General features: G+C 38.7%; 1 protein-coding gene across 2 annotated transcripts; it reads left to right on the top strand.

The window, feature by feature from the left end:
• The first annotated feature begins 7,073 nt into the window (after positions 1-7,073).
• LOC137259892 (ras-related protein Rab-11B-like) lies at positions 7,074-23,742 on the top strand. 2 transcript variants are annotated; one of them, XM_067797539.1, is made up of 7 exons: positions 7,074-7,103; positions 7,432-7,606; positions 9,412-9,523; positions 14,836-14,919; positions 15,316-15,509; positions 16,104-16,184; positions 17,262-23,742. In XM_067797539.1, exons 2-7 carry the CDS (start codon positions 7,549-7,551, stop codon positions 17,387-17,389), a joined length of 657 nt encoding a protein of 218 aa, XP_067653640.1. In that variant the 5' UTR covers positions 7,074-7,103; positions 7,432-7,548; the 3' UTR covers positions 17,390-23,742. The 2 variants fall into 2 exon arrangements, with proteins under 2 accessions (XP_067653640.1, XP_067653639.1); XM_067797538.1 differs by having other exon boundaries at positions 7,093-7,218.
• Positions 23,743-24,755: the final 1,013 nt, after the last annotated feature.

Raw genomic sequence — 24,755 nt, 5'->3', positions numbered from 1 at the left:
AAGAATGGTGCTGTGCTCCTGAATAGCTATTCTCGAAACGTTCGTAGCCCTACGAGAATAAGGGCCCTGGTTCGTGCAACTGTAGATAGAGAATTTAGTGATGACGTATGATGTCACGTGATATTTCAGATCTTCAACTTTTTAGCTTTGCTCGATGACTATCTTTAAGTGAGAGAAGAAGGTGTCGTGAATGAAATGGCCAGAACCGAAGGCAGCTGGGTTGAAATCAATGTCAAGCCAGCACACAAACATGGACGAAGCATCATTAGCTCTCTCTGAAGAGGTCAATCATCTCATTCGGATCCAAAATCCGACTACAAACGTTCGTGGCTGGTCATGTTTATCCTACCCCCAAACTGATGTTGACATGGGAATGAATCCAACCTTAACTTTGTAGAAAACTGACTCCTGACCAGTTACTGACTTTTCTTGGGGTGATCATGTCGAATTTGTTGGAACTTTTGCAATGATGACAGGTTAATGTAAAGTAAGATATGTAAAGCTCGTGATTGATTTATTGTTTCGCTGTTGCTTTTACAGTTCGTTTTAGTCAGTAACTGGTTCTTAAACAACTTCTTTGGTGGAGTCCGGATTTTTTTCAAACATTAGAAAGCTGTTGAGTATTAGTAAATGATAAACATGTGTAGTATTTATATTTATGTGTCAATTTTGTACAATAATATAATTTGCAATTCATCGGAGAATTTCTGACTCAAACGTATTGTACTGCTCGTTCGATTACACTCTCTTTATTTCCTGTTTACTCTCTCTGTCTCTCTCTCTGTCTCTCTCTCTCTCTCTTTCCGATACCAGTCCCTCACACAACATAGAACATGTCACCTACCGACCAACATGACCCAATAATGCGATCGGAGAAGTACTTAGCAATCTGAAAATCTATGCAACAATGACACCATACTTAACTTGTCCAGACAGGCGTGCTTCCACAAAAGCATCAGGCACAGAGGTACACGCACAGACACACACTTTCAGACAGTCGTCTGGGATATCTGACGAGCAGAAGGCTTACAGTCAGCGTTCGAAATAATCGCCGGCCTGGAAGCCCAGCGCAGGGGATTGGTACCCTTTGGCCTACAGTTGTATTTCGCCTACAGTGCAATTTCGCCATCACAGGACTTAAACTGTCACTTTATTACCTGTACTCATAAACGGACAAGTCCAATAGCTGTTAACTGTAAAGACAAACTAGGAATACTAGATTTAGAATAGAAAATAGAAAACAAAATATGCGTTTATAAACCAGAGTTTATTGTATACAGCATACATTGCATACAGCAGCCGGGGATATTCCAGGATTTTATGTACACCGCAGCCAGAGATGTTGCTTGATCGTAACAATTTTATCCGCTTTAAAACTTAACTAAGTGTCCAACTACGTCAAGAAACTGCACAGTGGTCTTATTACTGCTGCCGGCTTTTTCTTAAGGCGTTCTAGGCGACAATCCAATTCTCTATACACACGTGGGCGAGGACGGGTTGAGGCTCCAAGATCAATCTGAGCTCTCTTGACTCTTTGGTCGTTATTGCATCAGGCCGGCAGTTTCACATATCTGATATCTGCAGGCCCTCGTGGCCTTCAGTAACTTATCGGTCTCTTTTCACAACTGGAATCTTTCCCCTGTTTTCTCCCTTTATTGACGTTCGGAAATCTGTCTCTTTTCACAACTGGAATCTTTCCCCTCCTTTTCCCCTTGAAGCTGCAGGCGGCAACAGGCCCTGTTGGACAACTGGCAAATTAAAGTATTGCAAACACTACTTATAGTTGTGTTAGGCAGACAAGTGGTCAACTGTGAGACCTGTGAGAAACCAAAGTACCAAACACATGATTTGTTGTGTTTCCGTCCACATAACGCACAACGTTTTCGCAATGTTGTGGCAAGGTTGCATATTACTAACGCCATGGCACAAAGTTAATGACGTTGTCACGACGTCAGTTTTACGTCATTATATAACGTTATTTCACGTTGCAGCAACGCACGTTTATATATATATACACACACACACACACACACACACACACACACATACGCTGTGTAAACGTTGTGTATCGACTATTACACAATAACTTGGTGTCATTGTAGAGGTTTCTGCACAACTTTCACTTCGAGATTCTTTCTTCTCTATTCAGCAACAACTTCAGAAAACACACGGCCAAAACAGTACAAATAAACATTGAAAAATAAACATTTGAATTTCTGCTTTGTTTCCTATGTACTGTTCACTCTTGGGATAACCTGTCCGGGAACGATTCCCTACATAGAACAATGAGTGAAACCAATTTCTAGTGTCAGTCGCCGAGATATTGCTGGAATATTGCTAAAATCGCCACAAAAGCGAAACTCATATACTGGCTCAACTTGCGTTTTAACACGGGGTTTAACCGAGACTAACAACTAGTTTCTGAAATGAACATATTTTACTGAAAACAAAATAATATAATGAAATGGAGCCTGAGAAGTTCTTCATTTTCAGAGACTAAACAAATCTGCAGAGCAATAGTTTCGTGCAAAGATTCTTATCAACCATTACTGACACGTACGCTACTGAGGGTGTAGCTAGGGGAATCTAGACTTGCATGCGCTCTCTTGGATAAATTTACTTCAAGGTCTGTACGTCAGTCTAGGTTTAACCACATTCGCTCGTTTCTTTGTTCTAAAGCCACAAACAAAATATGCCCCCCAGAGGTAACGCCGTTTTAAGGTAGAGCACCCTTCTGCAAACTGAGTGACGCGAATAACATAAATATCACACTGTTTCAATTCCACAGAGCAAACACCTAGACTTCGGAGACAAACACTACCTGGCCAGATTACACTGTAGAGATATGGACAGTGGTGTTTGATATATATGAAGCACAACATGTATGTTGACATTAGGATCAAACAGACGGCGATGTATTCAATGTCTCGCCTGATTCGCTGATGTAGGGAACGCTACATAGGATATGTTGTCACAGACAACATCGCAAAGTTATTGTACGAAATTAGGTCGCTTCTGTGTGAGAATTCATCTTGGTAGAAGCTGCTTGGTGGGGTGACAGGCTGAGCTAAGTTTAGAGTTATAAACATTAGGCTGAAACAAATTAGTTATTTGTTTGTAGTTTTACTCTGCACTGCGCAATGTTCCAAGTTATTATGGCGTCGGTCTGTAAATATTCAAGTCCGGAACAGATAAGGACAAAACTTTATAGGTGAGCAACTTCTTTAATCAGGTGGAGTGACGTTTCCATGCTTGTCCATAAAGTTTTGTCCTTATCTGATTCTCCAACTTCTAAACATGCCTCTCAAGGAAGTCCGGGCCAGATAATCCAATGATCCACATCATGAACATCGTTCTACGAAATTAGGATACGATGGAATGTGTCAACAACGTCATCAAGCCTGACCACGCGATCCCGTTAGTGTCCATGTATGACAAGCATAGGTTTGCTGAAGATCAATCCTATTCAAGTCTGGACAAGATAATCCAATGGTCATGAGTATCGGTCTCCGTAATTCTGAAATAACTGAACTTCGGAGATCAAAAGCCACTTCTGTCATATATCTGCCTGCATATCTGAACTTTGTCAGATAATTCATGAGCTGAAATTTGTCTCTGTGCGGTACTGAAACACATTTGTCGGGATTCTGCACGCATCAAATCGTCCATTCTCTATTACATACTGATGACGATACCCTCCGTGCATGAGAGACTAGATGTATTCACCGCTCGCAACAGCAAATAAATGGTGATAGGATTGCTGAATTATATCACCAATTTTGCTTTAAGTAGATACTCAAGTCTGGACCAGTGAAATCAAACTAGCGAGTGACGTCATGAACGTGGATCCACGCAAGTTAAGGACATGACGAAATGAAGACTTTGAGGCTGACCATCCGATCCGTTCAGTCTCCTCTTACACGACAGTCAGAGTGAGTGAGTGAGCTTAGTTTTACGCAATTTTGCAGCTGTATGGGGACGGTCTATAAATATTCTGGACCAGGCAATCCAGAGAAGAGCATCATGAGCACCGATCTACGCAACACGGATACGACGAGATACTGAAAGGTTACAGAAGATCAGCTCTACCCAGGATCTTCACGGAAGATCGCAAGGGCAAGATCCAAATGGATTGCTACATAGGAGAAGCTTAAAGAGTTGGGAAATGGACTTGGTACATGGGAGAACGAGCAAAGACCCAGAAATGGACTTGGTACATGGGAGAACGAGCAAAGACCCAGAAATGGACTTGGTACATGGGAGAATGAATAAGGTCCCAGAAATGGGAGAACGAGTAAGGTCTCAGAAACGTACTTGGTACATGGGAGAACGAGTAAGGTCCCAGAAATGGATTTGGTACATGGGAGAACGAGTAAGGACCCAGAAATGGACTTGGTACATGGGAGAACGAGTAAGGTCCCAGAAATGGGAGAACGAGTAAGGTCCCAGAAATGGGAGAACGAGTAAGGTCCCAGAAATGGGAGAACGAGTAAGGTCCCAGAAATGGACTTGGTACGTGTGAGAATGAGTAAGGTCCCAGAAATGGGAGAACGAGTAAGGTCCCAGAAATGGGAGAACGAGTAAGGTCCCAGAAATGGACTTGGTACGTGTGAGAATGAGTAAGGTCCCAGAAATGGGAGAACGAGTAAGGTCCCAGAAATGGGAAAACGAGTAAGGTCTCAGAAACGTACTCGGTACATGGGAGAACGAGTAAGGTCCCTGAAACGTACTCGGTACATGGGAGAACGAGTAAGGTCCCAGAAATGGACTTGGTACATGGGAGAACGAGTAAGGTCCCAGAAATGGACTTGGTACATGGGAGAACGAGTAAGGTCCCAGAACTGGACTTGGTACATGGGAGAATGAGTAAGGTCCCAGAAATTGGAGAACGAGTAAGGTCCCAGAAATGGACTTGGTACATGGGAGAACGAGTAAGGACCCAGAAATGGACTTGGTACATGGGAGAACGAGCAAAGACCCAGAAATGGACTTGGTACATGGGAGAATGAGTAAGGTCCCAGAAATGGGAGAACGAGTAAGGTCCCAGAAATGGGAGAACGAGTAAGGTCCCAGAAATGGACTTGGTACATGGGAGAATGAGTAAGGCCCCAGAAATGGACTTGGTACATGGGAGAAGTTGTCGAGACGGGCAATGGGCTTGACATGTAGGGGAAGTAGAAGGGTCTCGGAACTGGACTTCGGACTTGAAGTTTGCACAGTGAATAGATCTGGTAAATTTTGTATATAGGCCTGTAAGAATAGGCAGTGGTCACGGAATATAAGGGTTGGGGACAGGCTTCGAGATTGGGCATTTTTGGAATTGGAACATCCTCGGGCATTCGGAAACTGACCGATTGGAGAGCAAAGGTTGGCACAGTGATCAATAACTTATGTGTGACTTCATGAAACCATAGATACCTTTATCTGATCTACATGCAAAACACGCCACTCGAAGAAGATAAACAACTTGATATTTTCTGTTTCGTGTGGCATGTGTGTTCGTGTTCCAAGAAAAAAAAGATCCATTCATCTGTTCTCCCAAACAGCCATATAGTTAAAACTATACCGAAAAACTATCACCATGCCGTACTTTTTCAACACACAGTTCTACAATTTAGAAGTATACATAAATAAGTGAACTAAATTTTATTCCATAATAAACCATTAATCCTCACATTAATAAGCTCTGGCATTGCCCATGAACACAAAACCATATGTGCTAATAAAATAAAGACCCAGTGTTGGGGCAGTAATGTTCAGCAAACCATGTGCTGTTAGCGCGTGACCCAGGCACTCGTGTATTTCCGGGATAAAGCCGAAAGCTGAGGTTACGGAAAGGGGCGAGTGGTGGCGATTGACTGTATTATTCTTTGTTAGGAGGGACTCGCATGGTAACAAGCCATCAGAAAACACCGTTGGCGACTAATCGAATCTGGATCATGCTTATTAACATGAATGACTTCAGCGTGTCATCCTCCATCAAATGTTGCTCGTAATATCAATCACATATGATCCAGTGTCGGCTCAACACAGATCGTCACCATAGCCATGCGTCACCCATCCAAGCTCCTCTTCCCGGAAACTATATATACATTAGTAAAGAAACAAACAACGATATATAAGTAAAGACAACCCCTAAACAAGAAACACATAAACAAAAGAACAAAAACAAACAAACAGTCCCCCCCAAAAAAAACAAACAAAAAACAACAAACAAAAAAAAAAAACCCCAAACCAAACAAACCCAACACTGAAAAAAAAACAAGAAACAACCATAAAAACAAACATAAAATAAAATAAAACAAAACAAAACAAAACAAAACAAAACAAAACAAAACATAACAAAAACAAAAACAAAAAACAAACCAATAACAAAACAGAAACAGAAACAGAAACAGAAACAGAAACAGAAACAGAAACAGAAACAGAACCAAACCAAAAACCAAAACCAAAACAAAACAAAAAACAAACCATATCATTAAAATTAATAAATAGTGTGTGGGGGGATGTGTCTGGTATGCTTGGAACGGTGGAACATTTCTCTGTTTCTGCCATGAGTACTTTTGTTGATTGAACAGGTAAACATAAGACTGACTGAGTATGGTTTTACGTCGCTTTTAGCAATATTCCAACAACATCATGGCAGGGAATAAAATGTGTAAAATCAACTGAACTTTATTGCACCAACATCAAATATCAAATGATTAACTTTTCGTTTTTGTTGTCAACAACCACATCTGTCATGTTGACAGACACAAATATATTTCATGTGTTAGCCTACTATATGTAGACTATTTGCCAAATGACCCGAGCATTCACGTTGTTTGGATGATGTCACCATTTAACCCGTTTAACCAGCCTTGACGCTGCAAAACTGCCGCACTGGTTTATTGAGGCCCATGCACCTGTCTTGAGTTTCACAGTTTCGCACGAAATGAAGTCGCCTTACGTGTCCAGTATCAATACTGGTAAAACATAAAAATTTGTTTGTTGACTTATTTCAAGTTTTGTATGTTTGCGAACAGTAACATCCCAGAGAAGGCAAAATAAACATTAAATACGAAACCAAACTGAAAAAGCTGATCTATTTTTAGTTGTGACAGGTGAGTGTGCGACTTCCGTGCTCATTTCTCGTAAAACTCAAATAAATGTGCCATCTTTTACCCAGCCAGTGGATGTTGCTAAGTCTAATGTCATCACTGTACTACGTCATCAGCAGTAAGTGACAATTACCTACTTCTTTTCCACGATCGCATAAAAATCCCAACCACAAGCAAAGATCAACAGGAGTCCCAGATTCTGAAGGCCAATGTCGTACTGCATTTTCCCACGACAGACAACAATAACAACGTAAACCTGACGGTCCTGTTCGTGTACATGTTTTGCATTTATTTGGTATTATATAGACTTACAAGGTTGGTTATTTTTCAGAATGAATCACAGATTGCAAACGTGGACTTGATTTCCAAGAAGCTTATTTTGGGACTTTTTGATTGAGACTTTATTTCCTGATTTGATGTGACATCATAACCGAAGCTTATTCCAAGTATGGCAAGCGCGATGAACTCTTCAGCTCAAGATGAGCATTATGATTACATTTGGAAAGGTAAGGAAGACTTATCAAGCACTGTTGTGATATATTTGTTGACAGTAAGTCTTAAATGAGACTTGCCAAACCCTTCATTATTACCATGGCAACTGTTTGAGTGATCATGAATGTGTTCATATTCATTACCAGTGAAAATGCTCAGTTGTATAAGTAGACACAACATAGAGGATACTAAATGACCTTACGTGTAATACCATTTTTATTAAACGAGTTAATGATTTGGTATCAAACGGGCGAAAGCTTTAATTTGTTCTTATTTTTTAGTGACAGAGGTCCATACCAACACTGCATAGACAGTGTTAAAATAGATTATATACATGACTTGTAAATCAATAACGTAAAAGTAGAATCATTAGCATTATGATTAGTGTAGCTTTCTCAGGAAATGGAGAAATTGTTGTAGACTGCATTGGTAGTTTGAGTAAAAGTTAGTTTGATATCAATGATTATCCCTAGGTACTTGTTCTCTACAACCTCAGCTGTTTGATTGTTGATGATGTCGGGTGTCACAGTCGTTAGATCACCTTAGATGTTTCTTCTCTTAGGTCTACCATTATGAAAATTTTGTTATCAGTGATATGTTACATAAAAAATCGTGATGAAAATAAGTTTTAATTTACACACACAATATAGACACAGTTGTGCCTTTATACATGGGTCACTTTGTGAAATAATGTGATTATGCTCACAATATTGTTTAAATGAGTCAGCGCTCATCAGTTAAGTGAAATATGTTGACTTCAGTCGTACCTTTTTCTCATTTCTTAGTCATCAATATTTCCGCGGACATGGTAAATGATTGTCAGTCTCCATGATCTATACAAGCTGTTACTGTTATTTCTGTATTTGTATACAACTTTTCATTGTGTACAGTGGAAAGAATGTCTGTTCCCAAAGTGGAAGCATTGTTGTGTTGTATCTGGTCTGGTGTCATGTTGCCTAGTGTTGAAGTTGTTCTGGTGTCATTTGACCAGATGTTGAAGTTGGTCTGGTGTCATGTTGCCAAGTGTTGAAGGTGGTCTGTTGTCATGTTGCCAAGTGTTCTGTTTTCATGTTTCTGTTGTCATGTGTTGGTCTGTTGTCATGTTGCTTTGTGTTGTACTTCGGTTGTCATGTTTCTGTTTTACTGTGTTGGTTTGTTGTCATGTTGCTTTGTGTTGCAGTTCAGTTGTCATGTTTCTGTTAACCTGTGTTTGTCTGTTGTCATGTTGCTTTGTGTTGTAATTCGATTGTCATGTTTCTGATGTCCTGAGTTGCCAAGTGTTGTATCTGGTCTGTTGTCATGCTGCTTTCTGTTGCAGTTGGTCTGTTGTCCTGTTTCTATTGTCCTGTGTTGGTCTGTTGTCATGTTGCTTTGTGTGTAGTTTGTTTGTCATGTTTCTATTAACCTGTGTTAGTCTGTTGTCATGTTGCTTTGTGTTGTAGTTTGGTTATCATGTTGGTGTTGTCCTGTGTTGCGTTGTGTTGCAATTGATCTGTTGTCATGGTGATTTGGATTGGTGTTGCCGTGTGTTGCAGTTGGTCTGTTGTCATGGTGCTTTGAGTTGGTGTTGCCAAGTGTTGCAGTTGGTCTTTCATCATGTTGTTTTGTGTTACAGTTCTGTTGTCACATTGCTGTTGTCCTGTGTTGCAAAGTGTTGCAGTTGATCTTCTGTCATGGTAATTTGTGTTGGTGTTGCTGTGGGTTGCAGATGGTCTGTTGTCATGGTGCTTGTGTTGCTAAGTGTTGCAGTTCTGTTCTCATGTTGCTGCCTTTTGTTTCAATGATGCCTCATATTTGAGATGTTCTATCATAATTTCAGTTGTTCTGGTGGGAGACAGCGGAGTGGGGAAAACCAATCTACTGTCTCGGTTCACGAGGAACGAGTTCAACGCAGAGAGCAAGAGCACAATAGGAGTGGAGTTTGCTACAAGGTAGGCATGTCAATGATTACAAGAAAATACTGGAATGAAGGCCAAGATTCCAGAATACCTGATACCTTCTACCATCTTTGTCAACAAGCAAGTTTATGTTTTATTAGGGTTAGGGTTAGGGTAAGGTTTAGGGTTTGGTTTTGGGTTAGGGTTTGGTTTAGGGTTAGGATAAGGGTAAAATTTAGGGTTTGCATTATTTCGCTCAAACAAACTAGGAACAATCAGGAAATGGACATGCTGGATTATGTCATGAAACAAATTTGATGACTGAAAACAAAATTAGTAGATGTTCAGCAGTGTTCAGAGACAAGGAATTTGAGTGGAGACTGCAATGCATCTATATTGCAGTATCGAGGGTCTCCCATAGATGCAGTCAAATCCCGATGACTCAACTGCTGGCATCTCGAGTATTATGCATAATTCAAAGTACCTGTTGGTCACAATCATTTTTCTACCATCATAGACACACCAATGTCTCGAATACATCTAGGGTCTCATATCTAGATTGAGTCAAATCCTGATGAGTCGAATGCCGGTGTCTCGAATTTTATGCATAACTCAAAGTCAGTCCCGAACATTTTTTCCACCATCATAGACGTACCCATGTCTCGAATACATCGATAAGTCAACTTTATTACATGGTCCCCAGAGATTCAACTCATCGTAATTTGACTATATGTTAGTATTGTAAAGTCATTGAAAATGTTTGCAAAATCCCCCACCTTCCTATCCATTATTCTGCAAGAAAAATGGATAATTAAGTTTACATTTGAAAATGTAGTCTTCAGAGTACATTTGTTTATGATCTAAATGAAAATTAAATGTTAACACGAAAGAATCAACTTCACATTCCAGCAAAACAATTTATAAAACAAAATTTTAAAAAATCAAGAAAATTCAATAACAAGTGGAGAGAGGAATTTCCAAGGCTATGGTATGACGATAATAAACAAACACGTTTTTTCAGATTTGTGACGCAAACCAAACAGCTTTAAAAAAAGTTGTGTCAATTTAACCTTAGAAAAAATAAAGCAAAAACACATATTGTCATGTTTTTATCTTTATCAAAAGAAAAGGAGTGGTCAGGTAAAAATGAGGGACTGGTTTATATTCTTTGCGTTATTGCCATTGCTTAATATATGTATATGAAATGGTGAATAATAAAGGGAAGATAGGACAGGTTGTTTGCTGATTATTCATTGTATTCTACCAGCAAATTGCGTCATGATATTTTTGCGAGCTCAAGTCGTTTGCAATTTTCGCAAAAATATCATGCTGGCAAAAATTTAATGATTTACAGTGTATACTTGTATAGCCGTAGCCACTGTCTGGAGTTTACTGTAGTGGTCAATGAGACTTCCATGTTGAGTGTTTGAAAATGAGAGACTTTATTGAAAAGCATTTATATTTTAATTTTTAGATGTCTTAATTACCAAATAAGAAACTGTGTGTAAAAGTACTCAATTCCTTAACAAGTGGAGTATACAAAATGCTGGTCACTCCTCAAAAAACGCAATTACTCATAAATAAACAAATATGTGAGTAAATACCCAGTAGGTTGAAAACATTTTGGAGCCCGGAGTCAAAGATTGAGCCAAAGAACTGTGATTTACCTTAAGACTATCAACAGCTTTGTATGTACAGTGTCTGTAGTTACATAAGTGGAGCAGGTACTGATAATATTAGAAGTGACTAATATGGAGGCAAAAAATACATTGTGACAAAGATTTACAGGACGTGAATTCATGCATCCTATAAGCATAAACATTGACAATGGTAGCAGCGAAATGTATTAGCTGTCTACAAGGACACACAAAAATTCCAGATACTTTGATCATAATTTCAATCAAAGAACAATTAGTTGTCACCGAGTCTCCTATTAGAAGGGTTATGGTATCATTTGCTGTTTAATTGCTGTAACAATGTGATGATCATGATACACAATACCATACAATAACAATTACTAGAATATTACAACATAATAATATTGTGTGCATTTATATTGTGCCAAATTCCACTCACGAGGTGAATGCTCATAGCCCTAACAGTGAAAGCACACATATTATTACCCTGGATAACCCAAGCTGCCTAGGTGCTAGAAGGTTATAGTCACATGACTTGTTCCTCCGGGTACCCATTTTCTGCTGGGTGAACAGAGGCAGTTTTGAACAAATTCACTTGCCATGGTGAGACCACATGTGTCATGTGTTTCGTTGTGGTGCAGTACTGAAGTCCTAGAAACTTCCAGGAGTCAAGTTGCGGGTCACCCATCCGAGCACTGACCATGCCCATCTTTGCTTAACTTCACCTGATTGTGACCTGGGCTTTATGCACAGGACCACATGCCACCACATGCTGTAGATAATAATATGTGTATGTAAGAGTCGGGGACACACATTTTGTTGTCCAGGACCTCTGAAAATTACAGGTATATGAGATCCAGGGACACTCAAAGGACTTGAGGTTGATCCCTGCTATGATGGGATATGTTTTATGATTATCTAGTATATTATAATGATATTTATTCATGTGTACTTTATGGTTAAGATCTATGATTAAGAAAAACAGATGTGTAATTTACTTGCCTATGTCCACGTTCTCTGTTTCTGAATTAAATATGATTGTTGTAAATATTGGTAGAGAGTGTCATTAAGTTTGATAACTTGTGCCCACTCCTTTTCTTCAATGAATAAAATGTGTTGATATGAAATTACTTTGTTAGGTTGAAACATTCATATGATAAATAAAACAATGGCACTTATCGGTGTGTCAGTGTCTTAAGGGGTCCACTTCTAAGTAAGTGACTGAGTTTAGTTTTGCACCACTGTGTTCCAGCAGTATCACGGCAGGGTGGGGAGTGACACCAGAAATGGGCTTCACACTTTGTACCCATGTGGGGAATCAAACCCGAGTCTTTGATGTTATGAGCCAAAGTTTTAGCCACTACGTTACCCTACTGCCTGTTCAAAATAACACAAGATTTAGCTGCTGCATGTCTTGGATAAAATCCATTATAGTTTATGTATAGGAGAAAACATGCCTCTGAGGTTTTGGTAGACAATGTAAAACTGGATGGGAAGGGTTATATTATTCCCGACCCTGATGGTTTTACATTGTCTACCAAAACCGAGGAGAAGTGTTTTCTGTAACGTATATACCATCAGTGATGGGTAATTACAGTGTAGAAGATCATTTAGTGATGCTACATAACAATAACTGTGCAAGTGCAAGTAAAGCAATTTTATGACAATAACTATGAATAGATAATTCAACCCCACTTCTGCCGTCTGCCCGGTGGCCGTGTGGTAAAGTGTCAGAACAGATTATGGATAACAGTGTTTTGCCTCCACACTTATTAATTCATGTAGGATTCCTCTAATAAAGTTGTTTTCTGTTTATAGCGCAGAAAAACCCTATGTATTCTACTCTGAATGCCATTTGGTTGCTATTTATCCATGGACCAATTAGTGAAGGGTGTAACCATGAATGTTATTTTAACTGCTTTGTGTATTTTACTGGCCATTTAGAATGATTCCTTTAATTGCAAAAATTTTGAGATGGAAATGTTTGTTTCGATTGGCTTGAATTGATACGATATGCCCCATGATTTTGATGCATTCGGTAAATACGCACTGTTATTTTGGCATAGGGCAAATGTAAATACCTATTGTCTTTTCATACACTGGCATTTATTTTACTTGTGGGTTTCAGCTTGTCTGTAGCGTATTATATGTTAAAACTCATTTTAACTGGAGCTTAGTCTGTCGTACAGACCCTGAAGTATATATATCCAAGAAAGCCCAAGCAAGTCTAGAAAATGTGGCAAGTCTAGATTTTCATAGCTTCTGAAAATGAAGAAGTCTCGGGGCTCCATTTCATTATATTATTTTTTTTCACTATGAACGTTTTTTCAGTAAAATATGTTCATTTCAGAGACTAGCTGTTAGTCTAACTGGAGCTTTGCTGGCTAAAAAACAAGGATGTCTTACACACTCCTTGTTATTTGTTCAAGGCTCCTTATGGATAATAAGAGGCTCCTGTATAGTAACGATGTAGAAAACTAAAGTTTTGAATGAATCATTGATAATTTGAACCTCTGGTTAATGATACGTTAACTACTCTATAAGAAACAACCAAACAATTAGCAAAATCATAGATGTGTTGTGGGTCTGTAAATAATCAAGTCTGGACCAGACAGTCCAGTGATCAACAGCATGAGCATCAATCTGTGCAATTGCTTACTGAAAACGTGTCAACGAAGTCATTGAGCCTGACCACCTGATCCCATTAGTCACCTCTTCAAACAAGCAGACTCGCCTTATATGGCATGCATGGGTTGACGAAGGCCTATTCTACCCTGGCCCTTTGGGGTCATTTTTTAATTACCTTGAACATAAATTTGTCAAATTCTGATTGGTGAAAAGCCAAAGCATACAAAACCATGTAGGCAGATGTGACAGGGTGTACGAGCTATACACCCTGTCAAATCTGTCAGGTGACACACTACAGGGGTTGTACAAATGACCTTGATGTTAGATGGAATGTGGCTTCTATGCGGCTGATCACTTCGAAATTTTAGAGTTGACGTATACAATTATGAATATAAACAGAGTAATATAATTGTTGCCACAATTTCTTATTTGTTTGTGTCCATAAATATATCCACAAAATAAAATGTTTCTGTATTTGACTTGTCGTTTAACAAAACCTCAAATTTGATCATTTCTCTCAGAAACTAAGCCATCCTAATTTATCTCCTCCATGACCATTCAGGAAATATTATGGCGAACATTTTGCATCTCCTTCTGCTAAATGGGAAATAAAAGATCTCAACTGTAATAAATTTGTCATACAGCATTTAGAAAGGGTGTACGGGACTGTAAGACCCTTGTAGATTCGACTGTGGCTCACAAAGTACAGAATTCACAAGGGTCTTACAGTTTAAACACCCTTTCAAAACACTGTGTAACTAATAGCACTCCCAGGAGCAGTGAATTGGTTTTCTCAATCCATTCTCCACGAATCCACAACAAAATCTCCCTGGACAAAATTCCACCCCACCTGCACCATCCTTAAATATTAAAACAAACAAATTAATTCATCTTTAGAAGTTAGAATAAAGCCAGTGGGAGGGGTGATTTTGTCCTACGATGCACTTTAAGTGGGGATTTGTCTACGGGGATGTTTTGGTCCGGTTATTATTCTCTACATTTATTCCTACTGGATACACATTTGCAGATTGGGTAAAACCCTGGCGAAAAATATTGTAATGAGAATATGGTCATTATGTGATGGCGTTGTTTATGTTTCAGGAATGTTATGATCAAGGGGAAGACTGTACGAGCACAAATCTGGGACACTGCCGGACAAGAGCGATACAGAGCCATCACTAGTGTGTGAGTGTATCAATAATAACTATAACACTTAATTAACAGCACTGTTCCTGAGGTGAAGAAATCGAAAACTTGAATCTGTCAAAGATGTAACTAGAGCAGAGTTAGTCTTACTGATCTTACCGCTGGAAGACAAAACCAGGTTATTTTTGCTGTCAGCTGGAACAAACTATGTTGAACACAAAACTATGTGACATACACTGACCTCTCCCCATGCATGTTGTGCTTGTAACATACCCTGACCTTCTCTCCATGCATGTTGCTCTTCTAACATACCCTGACCTTCTCTCCATGCATGTTGCCCTTGTAACATACCCTGATCTTCTTTCTGTGCATGCTACCCTTGTCTCTATGCATGTTACTCTTGTACCATACCCTGATCTCTCTATGTTGGTGCAGATATTACCGGGGAGCTGTAGGAGCGTTGGTCCTGTATGACATCACCAAGCCCCAGTCCTTCCAGAACCTGGACAAATGGCTGCAGGAACTGAAGGATCACGCTGACCCCACAGCATGCATCATGTTGGTCGGCAACAAGACTGACCTGCGACATCTCCGGGCTGTTACCATGGAAGAAGGCAGGACAGTTGCAGGTAGGCCATCTTCTCTGGTCTTCAGAGTTCAGTCGTAACTATGGCAATGATTGTATAGCTCTTTTGCGTGTGGGATATAAGGATGTTCTAGAAGTAGCCATGTATGGAAATTCAGAGTTGTCTTTCCTTGGAAATAGTACTAGACTATTTTCATTTTTCATTTTTATTTTTCTTCCACTATCACTATGGGTAGTTTGTGCTTAGACAAGGCCAAGTCATGTACATGGCCACGAGAAGTGTATGAGTTGTCATCTGGCGTATGGGAATGACATTAGCAGTTACGAATGTTCAGAGTTGTGTCCCTTTGCTGGTACCCACTCCCTGCTGGCACAATACACCCTGGTTGAACATGTTTTGATTGTCTTCAGGATCCCATCTTTGTGATTTGGACTAATGTACTGTTTATTATCAACTCATTGTGTGTTTAATGAGACTGGTTCAAGATTGATTGTGTGATGGAAAAGTGACAAAATTCATTTTGCCATTCAAGTTAACAAAATAATTTTCTGAAATAGAATCATGCTACAGCCAAATTTGACAATAATGAATTTAGACTAGAACTGAAATGTAATTTCGGTGGTCTTTGTTTTTCAGAAAAGAATGGATATTCCTTCATAGAAACTTCAGCCTTAGATTCTACCAATGTGGGAGAAGCATTCAATAATCTTATTGTTGGTAAGTAGGCTCGGTTGACAGAAATGTTACCACGGTAACTGAATACAGTTCATGTGGTGGCAGATGAAGCAGAATGTCTTTCAGCATATTCTTCGATATGTTCCAGTGCTTGTATAATACAGGATTGGTTTTTTTTAGTTTGGCCTTTCCTTTTTAATTAATCAGTTTACAGATTTATAAAAACTACTATTAGGTTGGTATAGAGGGGGAAAAAGGGAATATGGAGATGTTATTTGCATGTTTGCATACCTGAGTATATCCTGGTGGTATGACTACTGACGATTTGTGTGAATTTCTTTTGTAAAATATGAAATAGTTTCAGAGAGTACTTGAAAGGTATAATTTGCTATGTTTTCATTAGTCATTTTCACCCTTTTTGGCATATAATGGCAAAAAACCCAAACATAAATGCGATTTTTATTTCTCTTCCACTATCATCACATTTTGGGTAGTCATATCTGTAATCCAAGTAATAATAAAGGTATTAAGATTTCTCAGTCTCATTAAAGTGAGTTTCTTCAAGTCATATATGTTGAACCTTCCAATCAGCCAGGCAGAGCGAAAAATCCTATTTTGTTAGAAAGTTTAACAAAACGTAGACATCCATGTTTGATTTCTGTGTCTCAGAGACAACTATCATCACATAGTTCTAAATGCAAACATAGAATACGTAATTGTATTGTTGATGTTTTATGCAACCTGTTGTTTAGGAGCATCATGGCATCTGTACATGAAAGCGTGTGCTGTGAAGAGTTCACTCATCTCACCGAAGATCCAGGTTCAATTCACCACACTGGCACAGTGTGTGAAGCCTATTTCTGGTGTCCACAGCCATGATATTGCTGCAAAACCATACTCATTCACTCACTCTTTAAACTGACATCTATTTGACTGAAAATCTCATGAATCCTATATTTACATTGGATGGTCAAAGTCCACCTTTTGTCTACCTGACATGACCTTCTGACAGATGTCATAAGTGGATTGTCATCTTAATGGAAAGGCTTCATATCAAAGTAAGAGATTTGATTGGTTGGGACTGTTCAACTTTGTTACAGAATGAATTTTAATTTTCAGATATTTTCAAGATGCAGGTTGAAGAGCTTGCAAACGCTGCTAACACACCAGCCAATTCCCCCAAACCTGATAATCAGAGGTTAAACACAACAGAGGACACCGAACAGCAACAGGGTTGCGGATGCTAGCTTCTGTCTCTTCCACAAACAGGGATTGGTGTCAGACTATACATGGTTGTTTCCCCTATTGTTTCATTTCATGAGGGGGCGGTATTGGCTAACATGGAAGTTGGATTCAAGATTCAGCCTTTAGAAGTTGCATATGTTTTGTCATCAGGTTGACCTGACCTTGACTTGACATTAGGTTGACCTGACTTTGTCAGTAGGTTGACCTGACCTTGTTAGTAGGTTGACCTGATCTTGTCTTGACATCAAGTTGACCTGACCTTGTCAGTAGGCTGACCTGACCTTGGCCTCAGGTTGACCTGGCTTCCATTTTGAAATTGCAATGTTGATATCTCAGACAGACCTATTCAGTTTTTTTTGTTAGTGGGGATGGGGCAGCATGGGGGAGGTAGGAGCAGGTTGGGATAGGTAGAGGGGGAACAGCTAAAGAATAGGTAGGAGAGGCTGTGGTTAGCTGCTGGGCCTAACATGGAAGGCTTCTGGGCCTAAAATAATAGGCTTCAAGACCTAACATAGAAGGCTTGTGAGCCTAAGTAAAGTAGAAGGGTTCTGGACGTAACATAGAAAGCCTCTGAGCTTAACAGCAAGGAGAGACTGTCTTCAGCATTCATATTTGAACATGGATATTTACCATCAGAATATTGGCATTTTATATCAACATGATTCAATTGAAATTTTGACAATGTTATTATTTGCATTTACGGCTAGCATAAAGGTTTCTGACACACAAAAAACAAATAGATATGAGAACACTGGAACATGAACTAAACAGTAGGTCATGTACATAGAAAACAAACTGTGGGCAAGTCACCCCATCTAGACATTGCTGATTTTTTAACTGAATGAACTTATGTCTGAATGATTGGCAAATGGAAAGAACCATTTCTCAGTTTTGCATTGAGGAAATGTTAGACACAGATCAGAGATGGCCACTTGTATGAGTCTTGTTTATGATTTCTCATCCTATTTACAGTTTCTCATGGTGCGGGCTTGACCATCATTCAGCCTTGATGGGTCAAGGTCAGGTTACTTGAAGATGGCTGTATGAGACTGATTTGAACAACTGATGTACAATTTCTTATGGTTACATTCTTGACCTTGAAATGTCAAGGTCATTTGTATGTGAAGCCTGAAGATGGTGGCTGTTTTGTTTGACTGACAACAGTCCTTGTGCCCATTCCTTCCAATCACTTTCACAGAACATTGCGTACATTGTCTATACATATTTTTTGTCATTACAGATTGAAACATTTGTTATTTTGGGCATAGCTATTGTTTTGTGCATCAGAGATCTTAAGAATAGCTAATTAATGAAAAGTAGTCATTTTGTTTTTGAAAGTGCACAAGCAATAATATGTTCTCACAAAAGGGAAGTAATTATCTTTGTTTTTGTAATTTGAATGTTGTGATACTCAAAAACAATAAGAAACAATGTAAGAAGAACAAATTTAAGGGTTTTGTTGCTGTACGTTTTGTTTGAATAGTTTCAAGAAGAAAATGCTCTTAATTTATATAATAAATTTTAGAACATAAAAAATGAAACTGGAATGATCAAATAAAGCTTCATTCTGTTCTGAATGATCTTTTGTAGAATGATCTTCATGTAATAATTCTGCATATATTTTGCTTTCAGTCAGTACGCTTTGGGATTGTATGTAGGTTATTACAAATTCATGAAGTATTTTCCCCACCATTTGGCATCCATATGTACATGATATCAATGCCTGTAGATATCAAGATCTGATATCATAAATATTTCATTTTCATTGGATGATGATCTGATTAAATAAATAACACTTAATTCCACAGAATTAATCAATAGATTTTCATCTAAATATACTGAGAGAAACAAATATTAGGGAACACCGGAAAATTCCAGTCTTCCTTTAATATATTTCCAGTTTTTATCACCAGGTTTAAATGGTGCTGTGGGAAGAAATAGGGGATACTGCCATGAAGTGATGTTCCTATATATGTTTCCTTCACTATGTTTATGAGGATGACAGGAGGCATTGAATATTTCATATTTTATTCATCTCTTCTGGGTATTACATATTTTTGATTCATATGAAGCGATGTTTGGATTATTCTCTTCCCACAGAGGTTACTGATGTCATATCTTCCCACATAACGTATGTTCTAACACAGCTCTTTCATGGTGCGAGTGTTTAGGATATGTGATTGGTTGCAAGCAGATTTTGTTGTACAGTCATTGGCGTTATTTCAGAAGGGATCATTCTCAAAGCCTTGGTAGTTTCTGTATGCTTTGGGAAAACTGGAACTCCTGCGTGATGTGTGAACATTTCTTCTAGACAGAACACAGTCATGAAATTACAGGTCATTTCCAGTTAAAATGAAATACCGAATCAATCCTTCGCATATTGATCAACTGACTCTGTGATGGCCACCAAGTTAATCAATGTAACAGCTGTTCTGATTGGATAGACAAATGGGGACAATCTGTGTTGTGATTTTTTGCTGCTATGGGATTTTTAAGAGAACCGAGAAAAATGGCCGTATTAGAATAGTGGTATGTGAGACGACTTAACTTGACTAACCTCTGTGGGGAGGTAATTTGTTTGGATTATTTATTGGTGGATGTCGCCAATTAAGGACAGACGGCCACATGGTCCTGTTGTTCAGGTGCTGTTTTGTATGTTCTGCTGGACCATACTCAGCAGTATTTCAGATACATGAGGGCAGACCGTAAATAACTGAGTCTGGAACTGACAATCCAGTGATTGACATCATGAGCATCACATGTGCATTTGTGGGATCCATGAACTGAGTTTGCAAGTTGGCCCTGTGATCCCCTCAGTTTCCTCATACGACAAGCATGGGTTGTTGAAGACCAGTTCAAGTCTGGATTGACACAAGCGACAGATACTGGGATACGACAAAATGATGAGTGACAGAAATCTGATTCTTTATGTCTTGATTGTTTTCATTTCAACATAAGCCTTATATAGTATCGGTTGTAGATGGTTTTGAATGTATTTTAGTCATAGATGGTTTTTGTGAGGTTTTCCTATACTAAAATAGTGTGTATTTTGTAAATAACATATTTTAATCCTTATCATTACTAGTTTTAGAAAAAAATTACTTTGTCACAGCAATAGATAGTTTTATATCCTGTATTAGCATCCAACTGATTTTTGTTGTAATTTATTTTTGGGGAAAATTCACATTTCTAAATTCTAATCAATGAATTTCTTCTTTCGTATATAGTCTGACTTTCAAATGTTTCATTGTGGATGCATTTTTGAAATATTATTTTAAATGACATAGTACTTGGATACTCTTGAATGTTGTTATTTCAAATAAACTATTGCTTGTTACATATGGCATGACATCGTATTATACTATCTCCAATATACAGCGAATGTACATTTACTTGCTGAGATGTGAATGTGAGTTTATTGAATTTTGAAATGATGCTTGACAAGATGTGACTTTGATTAATTTTGATTAGCTATTTAAACTACCGTGTTTGACACATCAGACACCTCTGTCCATGTATGGAGAAACACAACTGGTAAACCTAGCTGAACATGGTTTTGTGAAACATTGAAATATTATCAACAAATGGTTATAAGAGGCGACTCTGTTTGTCGTAAGAGGTGACTATCGGGATCGGGTGGTCAGCCTCACTGACTTGGTTGACACATGTCATCAGTTCCTAGTTGCGCTGATCGATGCTTATGCTGTTGATCACTCGATTGTCTGGTCCAGACTCGATTATTTAGAGACCGCTGCCATATAGCTGGAATATTGGTGAATGCAGCGTAAAACTATACTCACTCACTCACTAATTTTCATAAGTGACCTTTCAGAATTTCCAAGAGACACTCAGTATCTCGTGTTCAGGTGACCTTAACATGTCATTCATTCCCAGGGTGTCCTGTTTGCACTTAGACATTTTCCAGCTATAAGAATGTGGTCTGCAAATAATTTATCGTGGACCACACAGCTTAATGACTGACATTATTATCATTGATGTATACTGTCAACAAAATATAAGGAAACTATGAAAATGAATGCAGCAAATGTTGAGGTGAAAGGGTGTGTTACCGAAGCGTTGCATCCGAACGCAACATCCAGTGACAATGAAATTCCACATGGTGTAATACCAACATGTGATGGACGTGCACACAGAAGTAAACCTGTGTAAATGTATTGGAGAACTCACAGTCACTACTGCAATAGAGTTGAACACATGCTCAAAATGCATCCAAGGCAGCTTCTCTTTGAACAAACAGAATAGGGAATTGTGGGAATGGCCGGCAATACCACAGGCAACCAATCGGAAATTAATCAACAGTATGCCACTGAGGTGTTGTGACTGTGTTGCCCAACTTGGTGGACACACCAGATATTGAACTTTACACCCAAATTTGATTTAGTGGACATTCAGAGCAATTTCACATTAACTGTCATTTCATCAGTTCCCGTTTTGTCCATAGTATCATAATATACATAATATGGATACAATGACACATGTCAATCAAGACAGCGAGCCTGATAGCATGAGGGGCAGTGGTGTTCCTGGTGGTTAAAGTGTTAGCTCGTCGTACCAAAGAAATGGTTTTAATTCCCGTATGGGTACAACGTTGGAAGCCCATTTCTGGTGTCCCCTACTGTGATATTGCTGGAATTTTGCAAAAATTGAGGCAAAACCATACATCACTCACTATTGACATATGAAGCATTCAGAAGCTCCACCAGTAGGGCAAAGAGAGAAGGTTTTCCTTTTGATGGACTAGTTTTGAGGTGTCAAATGCGGTATTTGAAAACTTTCCTTTCATAATATTGAGCCTAATCATAGACAATGTTTTACAACACCCTCATTACCTCAGTGATCAGATGTCTGGAATTGTGACCCCCTTTTCTTGAAATCTTGCACTAAAATAGAGTGGTGGCCCAGTTGCGATGGCGATTTGTTATGCAATAGTCTGTGTTTGATTCTCACGTCGGCAGTAAAGGACCATTATTGTTGTCATGCTATATTATCTTACCCTTAAATATTATCTTAACACCACTGTAAATTTGGGGGACAGTTGGCAGTGTGCAAAATAGCCACAGGCCCACTAGCTTGTGGCTAGCAAAAATCAAGGCAGGCCAGTAAATCTCCATAGACACTGGTTCAGCTGGCCAGTGCATGTTCATGGGGTCATTTTGTAAATACGTTGTATATCGCTCTCTGTGACTTGTTAAGTTATTACACACTTTTAAATCATGCAAGGTTATAGCCTGATAACAATGTTCTTTGTATTATCAGCTTAATGATGAAACCATTGTCTACATTTACATTTTGGACAAGTGAATTATTTTGTGGGATAGTAACTTTCAGATGTAGGTAGCCCAGCTGGCTAGCAATGTTTAGGAACTATTTCACACTCTGGCAGTGATGTAGCCTAGTAGTTAAGCATTTACTCGTCGTGCTGAAGACCCGAGTTCGATTTGCCACATGGGCACAAAGTGTGAAGCCCATTCCTAGTGTCCCCCACCGCTAAAAGCGGCGTCAAACTAAACTCTGTAGCCTTGAATTTTGGAAATTTGGAAGAATCAGCCAGTGGTTGTGTCCTATATGAAGCCCGTTTCTTGTGTTCCTGTCATGGATTGTTAATTTTTTGTTAGATTGGGCAAAAAACTAAACACTGTGACTTTGTCAGTTACCAATTTTTGCGCATGTAGTCTGAGCTGCTATTTGAATTCAGAACTCTTGGTCACAATCCCAGAATGTACACAAATAACTATGGCCAATTTGTGCTTTCTTTTTGAAGCTGTGAATATTTTGCAAGTTTCGAGACACTTTTCTGTAAATAACAGTTTTATGTCTGTGTGTATATAGAGCATTGGGTGCCAGTGACCTTGACCATGAACTAAAAGTTGTCACTAACCTTGACCTTGACCTCTCTAAATGTATATGGATCCTGATGTAACACACCACTGAGAAAAAGACATGTTTTTGAAATCATGGCTGTTTCAAAGGTTGTGCTGCAGTTTAAACATTTTTTAAGTGTAAGTTTTGTCTCAGGACAAGATACCTCCTTGTGAAGTTACAACAGAAATTGTGACACATATCATTCTATGCTACATTATGTTTTGTATTTATTTTGTTATTTTCTGATCTTAACTATGAGTAAATATATTTGCTTGGCTTTCATAAAGCAATTACTCAGGTAAAAGACGACTGTTACTGGCTTGCTATGAGACTAATTTCTTGAAACCGTTTCCTAGAACATAAGTGATTTCAAAATTCCAATCAAACACATCTTTCAAATAACATTTGAGAGAAAATGAGCCGTTTTGTGTGTGTGTCTGTTGATTTGAAAATTAAAGTTGTGCTTTTCAGACCTTCATATTATTGTGATTGAAAGTGTTCCATGCTATATCTATTTCTTTGTTGGAGGTTGTGTTTTATATAATCCTATCTAATATTCCATAACCTTAACTGTGATATTCATAATTCAAAGCAGGGCTCGATTTAGCGCTTTCCTGCTTGCACTGGTGCAATCCAATATCACAGTGTGCAACCCAGTTATTTGTCAAAAATGAAACCAAGTGCAAGCGATTTTGTTTAGAAATAAATCAACGATAAATCTAACATTGTATGCATAAGTATGTCAGCTTACTTTTCAAACTTTGAATAGCTGTGGCACCGAAATATTGCTATTTATAGATCTGTTTCAACTATGATAGTTCTTGTAAACTGGGATCAGCTGTGTCACCGTGTTGCCATGGTTTCATGGCGATGAAATATGTTTATGTACACTGAAACCTCTGACATTTTAACACACTATGTTGCAACTGAGATTTGGTTGGTGCAACTGGGTTCTTATCTTAGGTTGCACCTGGTGCAAGTGGGTTAACATCTCTTAAATCGAGCCCTGCAAGGGAGAAATTGACATTCAAATAATCGGATGTTGTTTCTATAAAGTGTTATATACAGTGCCAGATTAACCATAAACATACATATGACTACATCTTGTTCAGCTTGACCTCATCAAGTGAATACTTATTCACCTCGTGGCCATGTTATACTCGGTTTGGTCTATTATTATGAAGGGGTGCACATTTGTCGGTTGATTGTCAACATGTCCGAACAGCCGAGACAAGGTTGCCATTTGACATCTCAGTGTTGAGAAATTGTAAACAATATCCTTTCTAAAAAAAGAAGATGCAATGTTTCCGATGTGTGCATGCTTCGCAAGAACACAACATTCATAACATTCTCTGTTCCCCTGTTTATTGAAGTATTCTCGACCTGCCGATTGTCCCATTTGACCTCCCGGGTCATGCATATGTAGAGTAACTCAGGTCAAGCTGAACGTGTTGTAGTAACATTGTAATAAAGGCCACAGTAAAT

Source organism: Haliotis asinina, chromosome 13 (assembly GCF_037392515.1).
Source record: "Haliotis asinina isolate JCU_RB_2024 chromosome 13, JCU_Hal_asi_v2, whole genome shotgun sequence".
Classification (NCBI taxonomy): domain Eukaryota; kingdom Metazoa; phylum Mollusca; class Gastropoda; order Lepetellida; family Haliotidae; genus Haliotis; species Haliotis asinina.
Note: the sequence above shows the minus strand (reverse complement) of the source record. Positions and strands in the feature narration are given on the sequence as shown.

What these genes read in the sequence shown, in the direction of transcription:
- LOC137259892 (XM_067797539.1), top strand. Translation starts at nt 7,549, where the DNA reads ATGGCAAGCGCGATGAACTCTTCAGCTCAAGATGAGCATTATGATTAC. An exon ending in TTATGATTACATTTGGAAAG is followed by an intron (nt 7,607 to 9,411) that starts GTAAGGAAGACT and finishes TCATAATTTCAG; the next exon opens with TTGTTCTGGTGGGAGACAGC. An exon ending in ATTCAATAATCTTATTGTTG is followed by an intron (nt 16,185 to 17,261) that starts GTAAGTAGGCTC and finishes TTTAATTTTCAG; the next exon opens with ATATTTTCAAGATGCAGGTT.